The sequence below is a fragment of the Cheilinus undulatus genome, linkage group 20 (genome assembly GCF_018320785.1).
Source record: "Cheilinus undulatus linkage group 20, ASM1832078v1, whole genome shotgun sequence".
NCBI classification, from domain to species: domain Eukaryota; kingdom Metazoa; phylum Chordata; class Actinopteri; order Labriformes; family Labridae; genus Cheilinus; species Cheilinus undulatus.
The window spans coordinates 16,584,204-16,607,423 of NC_054884.1; the positions used below are offsets into that span (position 1 = coordinate 16,584,204).

The window sequence follows — 23,220 nt, forward strand, 5'->3', positions numbered from 1 at the left end:
GCTCAGGTGCCAAACACCGATCTTTATATTTGTCCCAAACTGTGATGGTTTAGGGCTCATGGTTTAGTGCATGTAGTCACACAACAAACCGAACCATTAAAAAAAACCAAACAAATGTGACAAATATTTACCAGCCAAATACCAGTTATGCTTGTGTGTGCTAACTGCCATTAAACAACCAACGAAGAAGAGGAAAAAAAACGCAAAACAAAACACACAAAGAAGAAAAGTGCCCACTGCATGAGAAGCGAGATCTGCCAGCATCTTCTCCCTCTCCTCATCTCTATGCTGTTTTCAAAAAGAAGGTGTCGAGGATATCACACATGGTAATACATTTGAAGACTATGCATGGACACGCAGAAGCAGAGAACACCAACTACAAGTTTGTATTTAAGCACTCTGCTCAGATTCCTTTGCAACATCCCATCCTGTGTTCATATAAGAAAGTCAGTGGTCCTGACATACATCCTGGGTCAGGATTTTGCATGAGTAACCACTGCACTGGCTTTTTTTTTTAAACCAACAAAGGTGGTTCTTAAACTACAAATATGCCTAGGGAAGACTGCGGCTCAGTAGGTATAGCCGTCTTGCAATTGGAAGGTCGTCAGTTCAATCCCCAGCTCCTGCAGTCTCTTGTCGATGTGTCCTTGGGCAAGACACTTAACCACAATTTGCTCCCACTGCTTCATCATTGGCGTGTAAATGGGAATGAATGAGTATGAATGTGATTAGCTGATACTGATGGCTAATTTTCCATAGCAACCTCTTCTATCATTGTATGTGGAGTGAATGGAGTGAAAGGGTGTGAATGAGTAGATGTGATCTGCGGTGCAAAAGTGCTATGAGTAGTCAGATGACTAGATAAACACTATACAAGCTCAATTTCATTTTGTCAATATGATGCATTACTCCAGAACCCCCATAGATTAATTAACTCTTTCCATTGTATTTATTTTTAGTCTTTCAATAGAATCAAGAGACATAGTTTCTGCTTGCTTTTTCTTTTTAATGCTTGTTTTGTCTTGTGTTTAATACATCACAGGCTGTACCAACTATCATTGACAGTTCTAAATAACACTAGATTTTAAATCTATACTTCATGAAACTTTTTTTGTCACTGAACCAAACTTGAACCAAACTCTGAGCTCTATGAACCATTTCCCCCTTGATATGGTATGGTATGGTATGGTACGGTACGGTATGGTACGGTACGGTATGGTACGGTATGGTTTGGTTTGGTATGGTATGGTATGGTATGGTTTGGTTTGGTATGGTTTGGTATGGTATGGTTTGGTATGATTTGGTATAGTTTGGTACGGTACGGTTTGGTTTGGTTTGGTTTGGTTTGGTTTGGTATGGTATGGTTTGGTATGGTATGGTATGGTACGGTACGGTACGGTACGGTTTGGTATGGTATGGTATGGTATGGTATGGTTTGGTATGGTATGGTATGGTATGGTACGGTACAGTACGGTTTGGTTTGGTATGGTATGGTTTGGTTTGGTATGTTTTGGTATGATATGGTTTGGTATGGTTTGGTATGGTATGGTTTGGTTTGGAATGGTATGGTATGGTATGGTATGGTATGGTTTGGTATGGTGTCTAACAGACCTAATGTCATCAAGGTGGTGGTATCCCAAATCCTGCATTGCCATTTTGCACTTACCTGAATTAAGGAATTTTAAACTGCCTCTTTCTTTCCTCTTTCCTTCTGTCTCAAGTTTTCTCCATTTGTGGATAATGGCTCTCACTGTGGTTCACTGGAGTCCCAAAATGTGACTGTTTACACCCACTATTAAATTAATCTATCCTGGACCCCAGGTTGGGAACCAGTGCTGTATTATATTTTAGCATTAGTCCTTGAAAGAAGTTGAACTTATTTTGCCTTAGATGCTTTATGCTTGATTGAAGTGTGCCGTCATTGGTAGTAGTACGCTGGACAGCTACTGGATGCTATCATTGGCTAGTAGGCTAATGGTACTAAATCTGCTACAGAGACCTTTTTCATGTTCGCACTGATCAACCTAACAAGCATGTCTTTGGTATGTGGTTAGAGCCACCTGAAGAGAACACATGCTTGAACAGGCAGAACATGCAAACTTCACAGAGAAAGGTACTCACAGCGAGGAATTTGCACCAAGAACCTTTTCATGGGGGCAACAGCACTTACCACTGTACCACCATGCAGCTCAGATTTATATGAATTTCAGTGAGATAGTCTGTCAACAAATCAACTCAGGTGAAAATCAGAAATATTTATGATTGTTGCTTTGCAGTGTGGACATCTGAATGGCCCTTAAACTGGAATTGTTTTAATTATTACTAATGAGTATTGAGCTGGGAGGTATTGACAATGTGGTGCTGCTAATTAATCCATCAAGAACAATTGACCAGAGCTGAGAGCAGCATTTACAGTGGGCAACACCAAGGGGAGGATGGACTCTTTCTGTTTGACACACACTGCTGTCAGCCTTCCCTAAAGGGGAATACTATCTTTATCTTCATGCTCTTAGCCTCAGCATCAATTATTCCTTGGCAGACATTGCAGCGTCAGGGAACTTCCACCAATACCACTGCTAAAGTCAGTCAGAGGATTTTCCCCTTCTTTCATCATTTTATGTTCTACCTTTCTCTGTCACCACAATTGCAGCTCCAAGGTTTCATGAGTGTTATTGTGTGTTTGCCGTCTCATTCCTATCGTCACTTCAAAAGGCTGCTAATGCTCATTTTAGCAGCAGAAGTCCTGCATGTCAAAGGAGGTGGCAGCTATGCTTAGCCATGTCTCCTGGGAATGAATTTTCACACTTTAGTGTGAATGAGAGCGAATGCAGTGCAAAGTGGTGACTGCAGAGGTTGCAGGTGTCATGAAGCAAAACACGGATTATATAAAGTCGGGTATAAAAGCTAAGTTGGAAAACAGATATTCCTAGTTTTTTATATCCCTGTTGATAATGCAGAAATTGTCTTTGAGTTCATCTTATTTTATCATATCATATCACATTTTAATGTATGGTATTGTATCATATCACATTGTATTGTTTCATCTTATCATATCGTACTGTATCGTACTGTATTGTATAATATTGTATTAGGAGTTATTCTGAAACCAACTAGCAATTTTGGTGCCTAACAAGGGGGGCAAAGTGTAAGAGATTAGTCAGCTGATGTCGCCCATCCTTAGTTCAAATCTAGACATGAGATGTCTCACCTTCATCGTCCATCACCATCCCCCGGAATCTGTGAATCAAGCTCCCCCATGTCAGCATCTCTATCTCCCGTCTTAATTTCCCTCCCCTCTGCCTTCTAATGTCCCTCTTCTCTTTCACTTCTGCTTTCACTCCCTGCCTCAAGTATAGCATAATTGCATTTTCCAGACTGATTTCCATACTAAATATGCATCCCCTTCCATCTGCGGGAGAGCCAGCAGCCTCAGCTCAACATCGTTCTGGTTATCACTGTGCAACAGGCCCTCCCACCCTCACTTTACAGCCACCAGTGTCAGAATTACCCACAGTTACACTAGTTACTACTTCCTGCTTTGCTAACGTCCTGAATTTAATAAAAGTATCAATGTAATCCTTTCTTCTTTATTATTTTCCTGTGTTTTCTGCCTTTGTCCTGCAGTATATTTAGCTCATTAGCTTTTATAACTATTGACCCCCTAATTTCCTCCACTATGCCCCCTGCTGTGTCCACATATAATGAGCCTACAAGCAGCAGAAGGAGGATAATGAATCACGTGTAGTGTACTTTAACAGTGGGTTGTACTGCCTACAGGCCCCCTGTTGAGGTTACAGCACACTTCATATGAAGCTGCCAATTGTCTCAGGCTGCAATTATGAGCGCCTTTACATTAAGGCTGCTGGTGTAGATTTCAGTGTGAGTAGTTGCAGCTGCTGCCCACATGTGCTCTACTCTCTCTCTCTCTTTCCTGGAAACTAATTATCAGAAAGTATCTCGCTTTGATTTAGAGATATTGCTAAGTCAGTCAGCTTTTCTTTTTATGAAGGCTTCAGGCATCTGCTACAAAAACAGACTTATCAGCCATCTTACATGTGTAGCATTCATGCTTGTTTGTAGGGAAATGCAGATACTGACTCTAAAGGACCCCCGCTGTGAGTACCTGATCAGACTTGATTTCTCTGGCAGAAAGAGACCCCTCTGTGTTGCTCTGCGCTCACAGCTCTCTGCCTCGCCTGTCAAATAGCAGCATTAGGATAGTTTTCATCCTAAGCCGCTATTAAAGAACTTATCAAGAGTTTGGTCCCTCTGGCCTGCAGGCTTGTGCAGAGAGCTCCTGCTCGCTAAGCAAACCTGGACTCTGTGATAACACACTCCTACACATACACACACTCTCCCTATTTCAATGCAATAGTTCCTCTTGACAAAGATTTGATTTTCAAGGGCAAAATCACTTCAGCAGCCCCCTTTCTGTTATGAGGACTGAGCTGCAATCAACCCTGGCGGCAGTCACGCTCACATTATGTGGAGATCAGAAAACACTTGGACATTATTTAAGTTTCTTATCAGCTCTAAGTATTCAGTGGCTCTTCTGTCATCTCTTTAGTGGCATGAAAGTGATCACCAATTGTTAGTATGTACTATGACATGGAGTTGATGTTAATTTTCTAAACTGCTGCTGAGATATAAGAAGAAATTTGTGAAAGTACTCAGCACAGATTTATCATGTATTTGGCGTTGTTTTACCTTTTTATTTACACTAGTCTGGATTAAACCTTGTTAAAGCTTCAGTAAGGGGGTTTTCAGTAGCTGTGCAACAATCCGAAACTAATACTGATGTCTCTTTATGACACACAACAGCAAACAAGGTCATCAAGGACATGATGAATTATTTCTGTATCATTAGAAATACCTGGAACCACTAAAAGAGGCCAAAGTGATTAACCATGCACTGTCAATGAAGCCTTTTTCTTTTTTTAAATGAATAAGGACACAAACTACTTTCCCTAATCTGAAGTGGAAATTTAAAGAGAAGAGATAGACATTAGAAAGAAGGGACTGGTTTTCATGACGGGAGACACAAGCTGGGTAAGCTCACCTGCAAGCTGGTCAACTGGGCCTATGGCCCTGTTTGATCTGGACAGAACTGCTGTGAGAAATGAGCCCAGAGTTTGGTTTATATTTGGTTGGATTTTCACAAAATATTAAGAACCCGTTTCATTCAAGTTTGTGGACGCAGGCTGACTTTGAAGTCTGATTGCTTCTGCAAGTTGCTGTCTTCTCATCCTCTCAGCAGCAGCCATTAACCCAGTCTTGTGAGGTAATTTAAAAGATGAAATACCTGCTTTGCTTAAACATCAGGAATGGTGCCTTTATGACAATCAGATTATCCAGTAATGTTCAACACAGCTTAAACTTATTTTTCTTCTTTTTACATGAAAACAGCCCAAAAACAATTACAAAACAAAAAAGAATCAAATAAAAGAGGGACCATTTGTTCTATAAACAGAAGAAAAAGGTAATGAACTGCTTTGTCCATAAGGGGCATCAAAAAATAGTGAAGGGGACTTGAGAAGTCGATCTGCCGCAGTCACCATAAACTAACTTTAGATCAACAAGGAAACAGACAAAAAGGCAGGGCTAAGGATGGTCTTGCAGCCACACTGTGTTGGCTTGTAGTCATCTCTAGCCTTACAGAGCAGATCATTTGCAAGACTGCCATCAGGCAAATCCGTTTTCAAAAGCTCCAACCCACAACACTTGTACCAAACCAAAAACAGTTCTGACCAATCATCCTCATTAGAGGAGAACGAGGCAGTAGCTACAGGGGTTAATATGTGCTGTGAGTAATTAGCAATGGCTGCTGCCAGTCTAGCAGTTATCTTGGATGTAGCTGTAGAATAGCAGCAGTTTTATAAGGACTTAGTAGTGATCTATTGCATGTAGAAACAAAAAAGGATTTAACATTACCAAAATGTTCAGCAGTGGGTGATGGTGTGATTTCCTCAGACTCTGAAGACTCTTCTTCTGCTGCTGAAAACACAGTTATACCAAACAAATCAAAGATACAGTAATTTATAGATGAGCGTTTCTTAAAGTCATAAAACAAACTTCAAGAATAAGTTCTCATCTTTTCTAAAAGTTATAGTCTGACATTCTGGAGGATTCATTTTATAAACTTTTGCATTGAGATAGCTTAGAAGATGAATAACTTTCATATCCGTCTGGTAAATTTAACACTACAGCAAACGGTCTAATCAGTGTCCTTAAAGTGTAATTTAAATCCAATCAGATTCCTGCAACAAATTACTCCAGACCCTTAAGAGCAATGCTGTATTTTTTTTTATCTTTCTTTAGATGAGCAGTAAGCGCTCCAGCAGTTTCCGACGGGCCATCGCTAATGGCCGCCGCACACTGCAGAGGGAGATCCTGCTGGATGAGACGGGGCTGGGTCTGTACAAACGCTTCGTGCGCTATGTGGCTTACGAGATCCTGCCCTGTGAGACAGACCGACGCTGGTATTTCCACCAGAACCGCCTGTGTCCCCCGCCAGTCTTCATCGCCATCGTCACCATCGTTCAGGTGAGATTTATATGGTGGCCCTGAGGTCAGAACACAAAAACTTTTGACCCAAAACATGAATATATGAGAAGAAGTACAGTATTTCAGATATAACTACAACATACACACAACATAACACTATTTTGGTCCCGTATGTCCAAAGACTCTGATTCCATACCTGGGGAGGCTTTTTAGATGTTATCTGGTCAATCCAGGTTTTGCTGTTTTTGAATGATACCAATGATTTGAACGTTATTGTAAAGTCTCTGTATTTACATTCATTAAGGCAGCACTTGATTGTAGACTTTGACAATGATACATCGAACCCCTCCAGGTTATTCTTGTCTTCTCTACATGTAATGACGGGGTTTCTTCACCAGAGAAAGGATTCTACAATCATCCATTGTTATCTACTGTGGTCTTCTAGGTCTTTAATATTTGATGTTACTGAGCCCGCCAGTGCATTCTTTATTTTTAAGACAATACCAAATTGGTGATTTGGTAACTCTTACAGTTTTTGCTATCTATCTGACATTTAATTGTTTTTTTTGTTTTTTTTTAGCCTAATTATGACCTTCTTCAATTGCATTTCCAACAACTTTGATAGCTCCAGTCAAACAGTGCCCATTCAACCCTTGATATCATAATTTCATGCATTTCATTTGTCTTGAAGTAATGAGGGACTATACCACGCCAGGCCATGAAACTGCTTGTCAGTTAACTTTTTCAAATACTTTTAAGCTCCTGGTAATGAAGGAACTCTTAATAAAATGGTTGTAATTCCTAAATGATAAAAGGCATTTTTTTGCAAAACCCCTTTGATCCATTGTGGTGGTAAACGGAAACAGAACGACATAAAACTACGTCACTGTCCACTGTGCATTTCAGTAAAAAGGACAATGGCAGACAAGATCTGTATCAACAAGCATGCATTTTGTATTTTAAAAAAAGAGATCCAAACCTACCTGGCCCCTAAGTTAAAAAAAAGGAATTGCCCCCCTTTTAAATTATGAATTAACTGTGATTATCCACATTTTTTTGGAAAGTTGAGTTCATTTTCACTATCCAGACCCAGGCCTGATTACTGCCAGACCTGCTGAATCAAGAAATCACTGAATAAGAACCTGTCTGACAAAGTGAAGTAGGCTACAAGATCTCAAAAAGCTGACAAATCATGTTGCAGTCTAAAGAAATTTAAGAATAGATGAGAAACAAAGTCATTGACATTGGTCTAGAAAAGGTTGCAAAGCCATTTCCAAGGCTTTTGGACTCCAGTGAACCATAGTGAGAGCCATTATCCACACATGAAGAAAACTTGGAACAGTGGTGAACTTTACCAGAAGTGACCAGCCTGCCAAAATTACTCCAATAGTGCATTAACAACTCATCCAGGAGGTCACAAAAGAACCCAGAACAACATCTAAAGACCTGCTGGCCTCACTTGACTCAGTTTAGGTCTGTGTTTATGATTCCACAGTAAGAAAGAGACTGGAAAAAATTGGCATCCATGGGAAGATCCAAGGCCAAAACCACTCGTCTCACTTTTGTCAAAAAAACATCCTGATGATCCCCAAGATTTCTCTGTGGACTAATGGGAGAAAAGTTCAATTTTGTGGAAGTTGCCGCTGCCATCTGGCATGAAACTAACACAGTATTTCATCAAAAGAACATTATACCAACAGTCACATATGGTGGTGGTAGTGTGATGGTTTGGGGCTGCTTTGCTGCTTCAGCACCTGGATGACTTGCTGTATTTGATCGAACCATGAATTCTGCTGTCTACCAGAAAATCCTGAAGAAAAATGTCCGACCATCAGTTTGTGACCTCAAGCTTAAGTGCTCTTGGGTAATGCAGCAGGAAAATGATCCAAAACACACCAGCAAGCCCATCTCTAAATGTGAACAAAACAAAACAATAAAAATAACAGTTTTGGAGTGGCCTAGTCAAGATCTGGACTTAAATCTGATTCAGATGTTGTGGCCATGATCTTAAACAGAGTTGAAAATCCTCCAAAGTGGCTAAATAAAAACAAAACTGCAAAGTGGAGTGGACCAAAATTCCTCCACAGAAATGTGGAAAGCTTATTGCTGGTTATTGCAAACTTGCTTGCTGTAATGGCATGAAAATATCGTTGAATATTTAATTAAACAATACAGTATTTGATCATATCCAATTATTTGTGGAAATACAATAAGTATAATATTCATGTTGCTGAAATTCTTTATTGTGTTGTATTATTGATTTTTGCTGCCTTCAAACAGCTGTTTCATCTCTACACCAGCATAAGGTCATAACCATTATCTGAGGATAGAGTGAACCACATCTGACAGCTATTATTTTACCATTATTGTGCTGTTTAGTCGACTGCAGGGAACTTCTTGAGGGAGTAGTGATTGTGATTTCAGACATAGCCATTGTGTTTTGTGAAACTGAAAATCTGTTTTGTGTATTGGTAGATTTAGAAGGTGGAATCATTTTTGTCTGTTGAGTTAAGATGCTGAACTCATCACTGACTGTTTTATAGATTCACGCCTGCAGTGTTTTACTTGAGTTTATGCTGCTAAACTCTCACACTGACTTCAGATGGTTCTGTTGTTCCCTTTTAGACCCCCTGAAAAGATTTTCTGCCTTTGATCACTCACTTTTCTGTTCACTGGTGGTAACCCATTTTTGGAGTCTGGGGTTTAGTGGGTGTATTTAATACCATTTCGCTGAGCTGAACCCTTCAGCCACTCTGCATGCAGCCTTTCTTAATCAGACACTGTATTGGAACTTTGAAACCAGGTCAGTGAGCACGCCGGCTACCATATGGGCAGAAAATGACCTATTATGCTCATGAAAACGGAGTAAAGACTAACACAAACACCCTCACAGACCACTGTTGAACAATTGGGGATTAAGCAGTGAAAATAACCTCCAGCACGTTAACGGAACTTCAACCTTTTCGCCATCATAATTTCGCAGAAAGAAAGCCAAGTGCTCTCGTAATGCTTCCAAATGGCAATGAATGGTCCGTAATGACAATGAGGGAGTGATAATAACGGTTCACATCCATTTTAATTCACAGAGACAATGAGTCATTTATTCTATGAAAAGAAATTAATGGAATTGAACCAGATGTGGCGTTTTTCTTTCTGCAGCGCGTAATTGTCTCCACAAGTCTAATAAGCATCAGCTGAGGAAACAGAGAAAGAAGAAAAACGTCACGCATCTTTCAGAAAGCACAATGAGGGTTTTTGTTTTGTAGCAGAATTTTCAGCTTTGGAGCAGCAGACTGCAGAGAGAGAGACTGAAACAGGAGTGACAGTTTCAACTCTGTGTTGCAGATTATCGTTTTCATGTGCTACGGTATCATGCTGAACAAGTGGGTGCTGCAGACCTATCAGCCAGACTTCATGAAGAGCCCTCTGGTCTACCATCCGGGCCATCGAGCACAAGTGTGGCGATTCTTCAGCTACATGTTCATGCATGTTGGGTTCGTTCATCACTCTCCTTCTACCATATGTTGATCTCAGGAGGACTGAGTCACTTTGAATCTGGGTTGTTGTTACAGATGATGCATATTTAGTGGTTCTGTGCTCTCTTTCTGTTCTCTTGTGTCAGTTTGGAGCAGCTGGGGTTCAATGCTTTATTGCAGCTGATGATCGGCGTTCCCTTGGAGATGGTCCATGGCATCCTACGAATAAGTCTGCTCTACATGGCAGGAGTGCTGGCCGGTAAGAGTCTTTGAAAAAGACACTTATTATTAACTCATTTCTCTTTTTCTACCTTGCCTCATAAAATCATAGCAACATTGACATCAGCAGCATAAATCTTTGACATGTTCAGATACAGTAGAAAATTGAACAAATAGTACAAACTTGTGAGATTTTATAAGAAAACAATTGCCATGTCTTTTGTGGGTGAGACTGCAATAATGGTGCCATAAAAACATTTAAGCGTGTGTAGTTTGGGAATTGGCAATAAAAATTGGTAAAGTCTAAATTTATTGCTTTCTGCTTAAATATGCACACATTACCTGATGAAAGAAGGTGTCATATTCATATTCATATTCTAACACTATTCAAATGTAGTCAGATGATGCTGTAGCTAGCTATCAGCTATCCCAATGCTAAAATGTTGTAAATTTAGTTATAAAATATTATTCAAAAGGAGCATGTTACTAGACACATAGCTATATTGTAAAACACTTGAAAACCATAGAATGTGATTTTTTGCTCATATGCTGTTTATTTAGTGCACTTCAGTGTTTCCCACAGAATGGCAAAATACTTAAGACAGTGCGATGGGATGGTGGCATTCACATACAAAACCTTCATATGCAGTAAACCTATGTGTTAGAAGTTTCACTCTCACCTGCTATCACAGCAGCTGGTTAAATAAAACTGAAACCGCAGGAAAAACATCAGCTTAACTTGCTCCACAAAAGCTTTAAAACATCAGCATCAGAAGGCTTATATTTAAGGAGAGATACAGCAGCATATTTCTCTCACACTTTGATCACCTGCAGAGATTACACGCACTTTAGATACATACTGAATGTGAGAAAGGCAGAGCGTGGAGGAGAGATGACACTAGTTTATTTTCCTTTGATGGTGATCGCATATAGGTACAGAAAAGGCTGTAATTATGAAAATGGTCAACAAATATCAGGGCTGTACGTTAACTTTTTTTGCCCATAGCGCTGGTGCTACAGAGGTTGATAATCTTGTAGCACAGAACAAAACATGTATAGCACAATATATAAAATGTTTGTTACATCACCGCCTAAATTACAGCTCTCATTTAATGTCTGCTGAAGCAAACAGCCAATCATTGTTAAGAATTTTGGGGTGCAGCAGAGAAAAGAGATGCTGATGGTTCATCTCCACATCCAGACACAAAACAAGAGCAAACGGAGCAAAGAGGAAGCTGACTAATTTCATAGAAGTGTTGGTGCTTGAGGATGATTAGAGCAGTATGATTTGAAAATCAGACCTTGAGATCAGACAGAGGAGCAAATGAGCTCAGCTTGTGCTGGTATTTGCTGCTGGAACACTTTTGTTTGTATTGATCGATTTAGTTTACTTTTGGCAGGACAGACTGACAGCTGAAGTCTTTTTCTGTGTTCATCCTTATTACTTAAACTTTAATGTGTTTGAGACTGAAGTATGTTTCTTTGTTCATCCTTAAACTGTGTTTCAAGGACTGCAGTGTTAGGTCTATGCATTTATATATTGGTATTGATATCGGCTAAATTTAATTAGTAAATATCGCCATATTGAATAAACCCCAATATTGTGCATTCCTAGTCAAACTAAGAAATATAGTAAAGTTTTATGTTCTCATGTGGGCCTTTTTAAAGGATTTCTTGCAGGTCAATTCAAAAGGACCAAGGGACCACAGTTGGCCCACAGCCCATAGTTTGGACACCCCTTATATACAGTTGAAACCAGAAGTTTACATACACTATATAAAAAGGCACATAAACTTTTTTTTCTCACCGTCTAACATTAAATCAGATTTAACTTTTCCTGTTTTTGGTCAATTAAGATTACCAAAATTATTTCTATTTGCTAAATGCCAGAATAATGAGAGAGATCATTTTTTAGACCATTTTTTATTATTTTCTTGAGAGTCAGAAGTTTACATACATTTCATTAGTATTTGCTAGCATTACCTTTAAACTGTATGACTTGGGTCAAACGTTTTGGATATGCTTCCACAAGCTTCTCACAATAGTTTGCAGGAATTTTGGCCCATTCCTCCTGGCAGAACTGGTGAACTGAGCCAAGTTGGTAGGCCACCTTGCTCGCACATGCCTTTTCAGCTCTGCCCATAAATTTTAAATGAGATTGAGATCAGGGCTTTGTGATGGCCACTCCAAAACATTGACTTTGTTATCCTTAAGCCACTTTGTAACCAGTTTGGCAGTATGCTTAGGGTCATTGTCCATTTGGAAAACCCATTTGCGCCCAAGCTTGGACTTCCTGGCTGATGTCTTGAGATGTTGCTTCAGTATTTCCACATAATGTTCTTTCCTCATGATGCCATCTATTTTGTGAAGTGCACCAGTCCCTCCTGCAGCAAAACAACCCCACAACATGATGCTGCCACCCCCATGTTTCACAGTTGGGATGGTGTTCTCAGGCTTGCAAGCTTCCCCCTTTTTTCTCCAAATGTAACGATGGTCATTATGGCCAAAAAGTTCAATTTTAGTTTCGTCAGACCACAGAACATGTCTCCAAAAATTAAGGTCTTTGTCCCTGTGTGCATTTGCAAACTGTAATCTGGCTTTTTTATGTTTCTTTTGGAGTAATGGCTTCTTCCTGGGAGAGTGGCCTTTCAGCCCATGTGGGTACAGGACTCGTTTGACTGTTGATAATGACACACTCTTACCAGCTTCAGCCAGCATCTTCACAAGGTCTTTTGCTTTTGTTCTTGGGTTGAGATGCACTTTTCGGACCAAAGCACGTTCATCTCTGAGACACAGAACCCGTCTCCTTCCTGAGCGGTATGATGGCTGGACATTCCCATGGTGTTTATACTTGCGTATAATTGTTTGAACAGATGAACGGGGCACCTTCAGGCATCTGGAAATTGCACCCAAGGATGAACCAGACTTGTGCAAGTCCACAATTCTCTTCCTGATATCTTGGCTGATTTCTTTTGATTTTCCCATGATGTTACACAAAGAAGCAGTGTGTTTCAGGTGTGCCTTAAAATACATCCACAGGTGTGCCTCTAATTAACTCAAATGTTGTCAATAAACCTATCAGAGGCTTCCAAAGACATGACATCATCATCTGGGCTTTCCCAAATTGTTTAAAGGCATAGTAATCTTAGTGTATGTAAACTTCTGACTCTCAAGAAAATAATAAAAAAATGTCTAAAAAATGATCTCTCTCATTATTCTGGCATTTAGCAAATAGAAATAATTTTGGTAATCCTAATTGACCAAAAACAGGAAAAGTTTAATCTGATTTAATGTTAGACGGTGAGAAAAAAAAGTTTATGTGCCTTTTTATATAGTGTATGTAAACTTCTGGTTTCAACTGTATTTACTGATACTCAGAGTAATAGGAAAATATTCCTTACATTATTAGAAATTCATTAAACACTGTTAGAGTTTGGTCCATATTGAACTATCAGACTGGGTTCTGATGTTTATAGAGCTAATGTAAATGAACAGATCCCTCTTTTCTATCTAACACAATTTAATGATTACACAAGTACTACTGGAGTTAAATGGTAATTTAAAAAAAATCTATCTCCAAATAAATACACACAAAGATGCAGTGTTGGATGTATTGATCTTCTCCTCCGTGCTCCTGTTGCTCTCTCTCTCTCATATACTGCTGTCTGTCTGTCAGTTTCATACCGGACTTGTATGCTAAATTCAGACGCATATTGTCTTGTTAACCAAACAGCAGCAGCTACGATATTAGTGGAGGGAAATGCATACATAGTCTTTAATCAGGAGTTTGCGCAGACTGAGAGCTGTCCTCTCACCAACAGCTAACTCACTGCGTCCGTCAGTGCATAATTGGAGAGGACGAGGAGAACAGAGAAGTAAGCTATGACATACTCGTTTTTTACGACTGTTGTAGCTCGTCTGTAAGAGCTACAAAAAGTCACTCTCTCACCATCAGGGAGCGTGGCCGCTCGCGCTCCAAACGATGGATTGCGCATGACGCAAGGAAATAACAATCCGCTTGAACCTAAAAGGTACCAGAAATAAGGAATAAATGGACTGGGCATGAAATTTAAATCTCAAATCAAAGTGGAGTGAAGGTTTAAACTTTAAAGGCTTATCTGCACACCTGGCATGCACGCATGTCTCTCACTTTGTCATAGCACCTGTGCGATGAGAAATGAAAACCTCTTAGCACAGACCAATTTTCTTGTAGCTTTAGCGACATATATGTCACACTGTACAGCCCTGAATATACTTGGGCGGATATATGTATACAGTGATGGCTCATCCAGGTAGGGCCTATGTGTGCAAAACTGCTACTTACAGTACTGTGCACAAAGAAATATTAACACAACCCTGGTTGGGTTGAAGGGTTGCCATGAGCCCCTGGTAATATGCAAGGTTGTTCCAAGGGCCCAAAAACTGCTGGTGGTCTCTGGTTGTATCACCAGGTTGACAAGACCCAGACAAAAGAAAAGACGTCAAGCTTGACCTTGGCTGCTGAGCGACACACGTGTGTGTTGACATGTGTCCAACATGACTCTCACCAGGCCTTGGTTGTGGCCCATCAGGCCCATGATGAATCCTTAACACCCTACAATCATAAGACGTATGCACGACTATATATTTTTAGTGTTTAGAAGTGTTGCTTTTAAACTAACTCAGTTGACTACCGCATTACATACAGAGAAAAAATAACTTGTTATATTACTCCATTACTGACTGAGAAAAGAAATGCATGAGGGTACTTTTCTGCATTACCAAAAATGTACACCATTAATTCCTTGTTTCACATGTCAGTCATCAAAGCAGCTTGTAACCAACTGTACGTCTTTCTTTAAAGTACTGACTCTACAATAACTCTGCAGCCTGATAACATTACTAACAGACGTCAAGACCTCAACCTGACACATCTGATTTATACACTATATTGCCAAAAATATTCACTCACCCATCCAAATAATTGAAATCAGGTGTTCCAATCACTTCCATGGCCACGGGTGTATAAAATCAAGCACCTAGGTATGCAGACTGTTTCTACAAACATTTGTGAAAGGATGGGTCACTCTCAGAGGCTCAGTAAATTCCAACATGGTATTGTGATAGGATGCCATCTGTGCATCAAGTCCAGCTGTGAAATTTCCTTGGTCCTAAATATTCCACAGTCAACTGTCAGTGGTATTATAACAAAGTGGAAGCGATTGGGAATAACAGCAACTCAGCCATGAAGTGGTAGGCCATGTAAAATGACGGAGCACGGTCAGTGGATGCTGAGGCGCATAGTGCGCAGAAATCGCCCACTTTCTGCAGAGTCAATCGCTACAGACCTCCAAACTTCATGTGGCCTTCAGATTAGCTCAAGAATAGTGCGTAGAGAGCTTCATGGAATGGGTTTCCATGGCCGAGCAGCTGCATCCAAGCCATACATCATCAACTGCAATGCAAAGCGTCAGATGCAATGGTGTAAAACATGCCGCCACTGGACTCTAGAGCAGTGGAGACACGTTCTCTGGAGTGATGAATCGCGCTTCTTCATCTGGCAATCTGATGGGCGAGTCTGGGTTTGGCGGTTGCCAGGAGAACGGTATTTGTCTGACTTCATTGTGCCAAGTGTAAAGTTTTGGGGAAGGGGGGATTATGGTGTGGGGTTGTTTTTCAGGACCAGGGCTTTGCCCCTTAGTTACAGTGAAAGGAACTCTGAATGCTTCAGCATACCAAGAGATTTTGGACAATTCCATGCTCCCAACTTTGTGGGTATAGTTTGGGGATTGCCCCTTCCTGTTCCAACATGACTGTGCACCAGTGCACAAAGCAAGGTCCATAAAGACATGGATGAGAGAGTTTGGTTTGGATGAACTTGACTGGCCTGCACAGAGTCCTGACCTTGACCCGATAGAACACCTTTGGGATGAATTAGAGCGGAGACTAAGAGCCAGGCCTTCTCGTCCAACATCCGTGTGTGACCTCACAAATGTGCTTCTGGAAGAATGGTCAAAAATTCCCATAAACACACTCCTAAACCTTGTGGAAAGCCTTCCCAGAAGAGTTGAAGCTGTTATAGTTGCAAAGGATGGGCCGACGTCATATTAAACCCTATGCATTAAGAATGGGATGTCCCTTAAGTTCATATGCCAGTCAAGGCAGGTGAACAAATACTTTTGGCAATATAGTGTATATTCACAAGGACACTGATTCCCACCCTGGGGTCTTGGACCCCTGGGGATTGCGCCAGAGATCTCAGGTGAGGCTTTGTCTGTTCTGAGGTCATCCAAATTGGTTTGGCATATACTAACTGAGATCATGGCAAAACTGAATTTAAATAGTTTATACAAAGGTCTTTGGTGCGATAGACATGTTTAGAGATATTATCCTGGGGTTTGTCCATTAAACAATTAAAACTGATGTTGATTTTTATCAGCAATCTTTTATATGTGTAGGTCTTGGGGGTAACCTGACGTGTCAGATGGATTTGTGAAACAAATCCATCTAGGAAATACTTCAATAGGAAACACTTGGGAAAGCAGAGGCTTTGAAAAAAACTTGGAGTGTGATTGGATGAACGTTCTGTCTGTCTTATCTCTACGGGCCAATCAGAGCAACAAAACGTGACATAGCAGCTATCAAGCTGCGTGTGCTCAGCTACCGAGGAATAACGCAAAAAATTGGGGACTATAGACATGTAAGTACTCGACTTTTGTTGTTTATGAAAAAAAAAACAACTCACTGCTGTTCTTTGTTCTTTATTTGTCAAAAATGTTGTCAAGTTCTAATAAAACTGGCACTTTGGCAGCATCCATGCTAATCTCTTCCTCCATAACTGCACCAGCTCTTGCTGCTGCTTGCTGACGTCACGACTCTGCTGCACCTGTAAGTACTGCCCCTTGTCGCTGATTGGTCCTGTCACTTCCTAACCAGGCCCAAACGGTTCAGATTGGAGCTTTGCAAGATAGATTCGCCAGTGAAAAACAAGGAAGGCATATCCATCTGCTTTGCAAGGTTACTTGGGGGGACTTGGCAAAAAAAATGAGGTAGTAGACAAGTGCATCTCCAGTAAATACAATGAGCTTTACAGGCCATAGTTTATGAGCGGTGGAGCTTGTTGGTAGATAAAAGTTATGCCGAGGCCAGTCAGGAGACATATCTTCACTGTGGCTCCATGCTCTTGTTTTAATAAAGAAATGTTGCCCCACCTGTTGCTATCATCTTGTTCTCCTGATTGGTCAGGTCCATTCTCAGACCTTGCACAAGTGTTTCAGATTGGAGTTTGCAAGATGGATTTGCAGGATGACAGACCTGGAATCTGGCCAATTCATCTGCTTTGCTAGTTTAAAAGCCTTTACAGCTCTTTAGTATGCTCACAATCTGACAAAAAAACTGAAGAGATGAATACAGTATTGCCCACAGATTTTGCATAATACTGTCTCACTGAACAACTGCACGGGTGTTTTAACAAAAAAACTACAACATGAGCATTTAAGCTCACATTTTATTATGGTTTTGTTCTTGTTCTTATGTGCCAACAGGTAGGAGAGAAACAGAAACAGTGCTGATGTTTCTCAAAGCTTTGTTTTTTTCCCCCCTTTTTTGTTGCAACAAAAGAGATGGGGAGCAGGGAGTTGTTTTTTCAGTAACAGATTGTTTTTTATGAAAAGGCTAACTAAAACAGAATAAATGGATCATAATCTAACTAACTTATTCCTTGTTACACCAAAAAAGGAATCTGTGTAGTCATACTAATTACCCCAACACTCTTTAAGTTTCTGTCTAAAGATGGAATAATATAACCGCAAACTGTGTACTTTTTTCTTGTATTGTGCAGACTTAGAAGCTGAACCACTGGTGTAGACAGCAGAGAAGTAAACAAAGTTAAAATATTGTTAGCAAAGACAGACAGTTTTCAGTCATCTGCATTACATCTGCAGCTGCATGGCTCTGTCTACAATACAATCAAAGTTTTCCCTCTAAATATGGAATAAGCTTGAATGTCTGTTTGTTCTCTGCCTTTATTTGTGTTTATGTCTCAATCTTATGTGTAGCTGCAAAGATGTTGTTGGTTTTACAGTTTTTGTCTCTGTACTTCATTTTTTATCGATATTACTGCCTTGTTCTCACTTCATATTTGTGGTACTTCTCGCTTTAATTCACTGACCCTGAATAAGTAACAATCTTGTCCTCATGCTGACATCCACGCCTGGCCTGTTTGATAGCTTTGATAAATCTGACCCCGGATGGTGGCCCGGACCTTTAAAAAGATCCAAGCCATCCAACCGAAAGCGGAGTGACTCACTTCGCCCCGGAGGTCGCGCTGCAGCACTCAAGTATTTGTTGACGAGAAACCTCATTAACTTTCATCCTCGTCCTCGGCCAGTTTGAAGATTGGAAATTTAAAATCCACACTGATGGCTTCAAGTGGTTTCTCCCTGCAGTTTTTTGCTGTTGATGCATATTTTTAGAAATCATATCAACACTCCCGCATAAACCTCTCTTCTCTTTCATCTTTACTGCAGACAATTACTGTCTTCGAGCTTGTAAATCTCTGGCTAACCATTATTTGATAACTTTGGAGAGCCTGATCATATCAAGTCCATTTTTACAGACAAAATTTCTATCTCCAAAAAAAAAACAAAGTTCTACATTTTCTTTCCTTTTTCTCTCTTTACATGCTGTAGTAAATGGAGTTAAAGCAGCAAAAAAATCTCCTCATGCTCTATAAAAATCCAGCTCCACACATACTCTTAAAACTCATAAATTATTGTAGCTTTGATTTATTTTTGCAATGATGACAGGGAGAGGGACCAGGCAAGAGAGCACAGGACTTAGAGTAGAAAAAGTGGGAGAGTAATGCTGGATTTCTCTCTGGGGAATTAGCCTAAGTGCAGTTAGGGATGCTGTTTGGAGATCTAAGCTGCAGGAGGAGGACGAAGCGAGGAGATGGTGATGTTTTTATCCTAAGAGTCCAGAGTGAAACTGCATTTATTACAACTCTTGCGCTTGAGTTACAACGTAGTGATTAAAGGCTGATTTTGTGGAGGACAAGTTAAAGCATGTATGTGTAACTGTCTGGAGTTTGGTTGAAATTTTCTTACAGAAAACTCTGATTTAAGCTGTCCAAGGAGGATATGAGGAAGAAATCAGCAGTAAGAACTGTCTGCAAAATGATGAAAGACTTTAAGCTCCACAATATCTCCACCCACAGATTCTGGAGCTGAAATTGGAGCCATGCTGTTGTGATTTATTGGGAAGAAAACCATTAGAAAGTGGCTTCAGTGTTAACCTAGACTATGTGTTGGGGGTTAAGGAGGAGTCAGCGAGGGTTAATGACAGTTTTCCAGGGTTAATGACAGAAGGCAAGTCTGCTCAGTGGAGAAAAAGGGAGTAGAAAGGGTGTATAAGAATGACACTACTGTGTACAGGTGAAAGGGGCTGGCGATGGTCAAGCAGTTAGTTCAGGCTGCCCATAAACAGAGACCGTTCTCCTTCAAGTGGATAGTGCGGGCTCTCATAGAACCTTCCTGAATGTGATTCCCTACTCTCTTTCTCTCTCTGAGGCCTTTCTGGAAATACGTCAGATGGGCTTGTCTGGGTTTGGCAGATGCCAGAAGAATCTTACCTCCCTGGTTGCATTGTGTCAACTGTAAAGTTGGGTGGAGGAGGGATAATGGTATGGGGCTTTTTTTTTTGGGCTCGGCCCCTTATCTCCAGTGAAGGGCAGTCTCAATGCTTCAGCATACCAAGACATTTTAGACAGTGCTATGCTAGCAACTGAGTGGTAACAGTTCTATACCGACATGACTGCTTTCCAGTGCACAAAGCAAGAACTATAAAGACATGGTTTGATAAGTTGGGTGGGGAAGAACTTAACTGACCCACACAGAGCCCTGAACTCAACCCAAACAAGCACCATTCAGCTGGAACAGAGATTACAAGCCAGGGCTTCTTGACCAACATCAGTGCCTGTCTGACCTCATAAATTTTCTACAGAATGAATGGGCACAAAATCCCACGAAAGTACTGAGAAATCTTGTGGAAAGTCCTTTTAGAGGAGTGGAAGCTTTAGCTGCGGAAGAGGGACCAACTCCATTAAAAGTACATGTATTTTAATACAATGTCATTACAGTCCCTGTTGGTGTAACGGTCATGCAGCCAAATACTTTTGTCCATATAATGTAACTATATAAATGCTCAACAGTATGAAGACATTTGGGGGTCTTTTAGAGGGGTTGACCTTTATTGTTGGGCCCAGGGATTCTCCCAAGGGACTTTTTGGGGTATTAAAAATCTTTTGATGCTATTTTTTTCCTCTCTGAACCTTATTTACATTCAAAATACATGTCTTAATAACAGAAATTAATTGTTGATTTAGTCACTATTGATCATATTTAATGCTCATCCATAATGGGTCCATCTTTAGGCACAAGGCCCTTATACCTTTCCCTAATACAACCACCTGTGGATGTTTATTGTTGATTTAAGTCAAAATGGTGATAATGCAGTCCTTAAGTTGGGCTTTTAGAGAAAAAATCTAATTTTAAGTTGCACTTTTTTAATTTAAGGGCCAGATTTGAAGACATGACCAAACTTTTATAACTACTGCAGGATTAATAAGAAGCATTATACCTACTGAAGGTTAGGGCAATGGTTAGCACTTTATTCCTCAGTTTCAGATGTGCTTGTTAAGCTAATTGGTGACTCTGAATTGTCTGTAGGTGTAAATGTGAGTGGTGTTTGTCTCAATATGTCAGCCATGTTATTGGCTGGTGACCAGTCCAGGGTGTAACCCATTCCTCGCTCAATGATTGCTGGGATTGGCTCCAGGCGCCCCTTAATACTGCATGGGACCCGCAGTATAGATAATGAATGGATACTCACTAAATGACTGTGTGTTAGCAATGTGAGCTTGTTAGCTCTGTTGAAACCCTGCTACATATAATTCAGCATCACAAACCTTCCTGCATGGTTGTCTGTGAGTCTTACTGTTTAATCTGTAAATAAAACCGAGACAGCAGTATTGACTTTTCATGTTTTAATGTGGTCATTTGGTTTAGTTGATACATTTGCAGTTAAAAAGGAAGCTAACTCACTCTCAGATGAGTTGATAAATGCAAATATGTGCATGCATCTCCTCCCATGCATCCATTTCTTAAACTCATACACTACACATGTGCTTCTGCAGGCATGCTTTGGTTTCCCTCATCTTTTTCTGCCTGACAGATTTAGCTTCTCTACCTCAGTCTTTTTGTAACCTTACAGTTTCCTGGTGATGTTAGAAATTGCCCTGTGCATTAGCTGACTTCAATGAAACCCTTTTTTTCCCTCCCTCACCGTTTAGTCGCCCATGGCAGTCTCATGTTTTTATTCATGCCGTCCTATTCCAGCTCATGAGTTCAATCATGTCGGCTGTTTGCTATCAGCTCGCACACGCATGTTGCTTGTTATTTTTGTGCAGCAGCAGAGCTTCCAGGTTGTAGCTGAACTCAGTGGGTGCGTTTTTATGGTGCAACATGCTGCAGCGTTGTGTCTTTATGTCTGTGACTTAACACACTGCATGAAATTCTGCACCTCAGGGCTTGGATTCAAAGCCAAAAGAAAGATTATATCCTTTTGAAGACGCTCCGATTCTGTGAAAGCATAAAAACTGGTCTCATAGGTATACATATCTGATATATGCACATGAACATAAATTTGACTAGTTGCATGATTTATCATAACAGTTTGCGCGGTTTTGATCTGCTGAGGTCAGGGGTGACACAAAACATTGATATACCAAAATGTAAAAACCAAATTTCAGTGACTGACTTCATCAGTCCTGACCTTTACTTTTCTAGAGGTGATTTTGGTTTTTCAGTCAAGATGATGTTTCCTTAAATGATTGCCTTTTAATATGTTTATCATGTAAAATGTAGCAGCAGTATAAAATATATGCTATAACAACATATCAAGTGTTGTTTTATGGGGACAGTGTTGAGGGACATGATATTACAATAAATTACTGTTTAATGTATTCTAGTATGTTGTATGGTCTCTTGTCCTGTTATTGGGTTTTTCTATAATATGTTATTTTGTTTCACAGTTTGTATTTTGTATTATTCCATCTTTGGATTAATCCTCAGATGGTGTAAAATAAATTATTACACTGAAAGTGTTGGTGACAAAAAATGGCAGCATAAATGAATATCAGTAAAAATGATAGACATATTTTTTTTCAAACTTTTGTTTTTTTAATCCAGATCAGACCTGTTCATGAATATTAAACACAAATTATTATTTTTAGTAATTTAACCCTTTAAATGCCAGTTTAAGTGCATAACCCTGATGTGTGTAATGTAACAAACACAAAAAACTATTTTTTATATACTACATGCAAATCAAATTTTTTAAAGATGATTAGCACAACCTTGAATATGTTAATAATGAGCAACACATTTGATTTTTATGCTTTTTTAAATTTTATTTTAAGATTTTATTTAACTGTTATAATGATGCTCCTATAGGAAGTCAGGAAAAAAGAATGCACTTTCCCCTCATGCCAAATATGGGGAATGACTGTCATCTGATGACAAACAGGAAACATGGCAAAATGCATATCTATTACTGCAATGGCTGGGGGATTAAACAAAACCAGGTTTTAATGGATGTCAATGGGGCATTTTTGGTCATTAACACCCTGAGTGTGTACATAAACAGAACAGAGGGTATTATTGGCACTTTACAGGCTCTGATGTTAAAATTTCAAAATTCTATTAAAAAATGACCTGCCCTTTAAAAGTTATGTTGTTAGCATAAACACAGTCAAAATATGAAAAAAACAATGCTGAAAAATGGCCTCAACAGCCTCTATGGGTTAATATATTATCCCCAGTGCAAAAATGTAAAAGGTTGATGTAATCAGATTCTGTAAAGCAATAATCTAAGGCATGGCTGTTGCGAAATTCAGTAATCACATTACAGCTACCAGTCAAAGAATCACGTCATTACTTACATTACTTAAAGTTCTTTAAATATTCGCATTACAGCCGGGCAA

The 23,220-nt window shown here is 39.9% G+C and overlaps 1 protein-coding gene across 1 annotated transcript in view; it reads left to right on the top strand.

The window, feature by feature from the left end:
* The window catches only part of rhbdl1 (rhomboid, veinlet-like 1 (Drosophila)), an 88,331-nt gene that overhangs the window by 25,796 nt on the left and 39,315 nt on the right, over positions 1 to 23,220 (top strand). Inside the window, exons 3-5 of the mRNA XM_041816366.1 lie at positions 6,319 to 6,543; positions 9,850 to 9,998; positions 10,127 to 10,239. Of these exons, the coding sequence (XP_041672300.1) occupies positions 6,319 to 6,543; positions 9,850 to 9,998; positions 10,127 to 10,239 (487 nt within the window). The remainder of the gene's footprint in view (positions 1 to 6,318; positions 6,544 to 9,849; positions 9,999 to 10,126; positions 10,240 to 23,220) is intronic.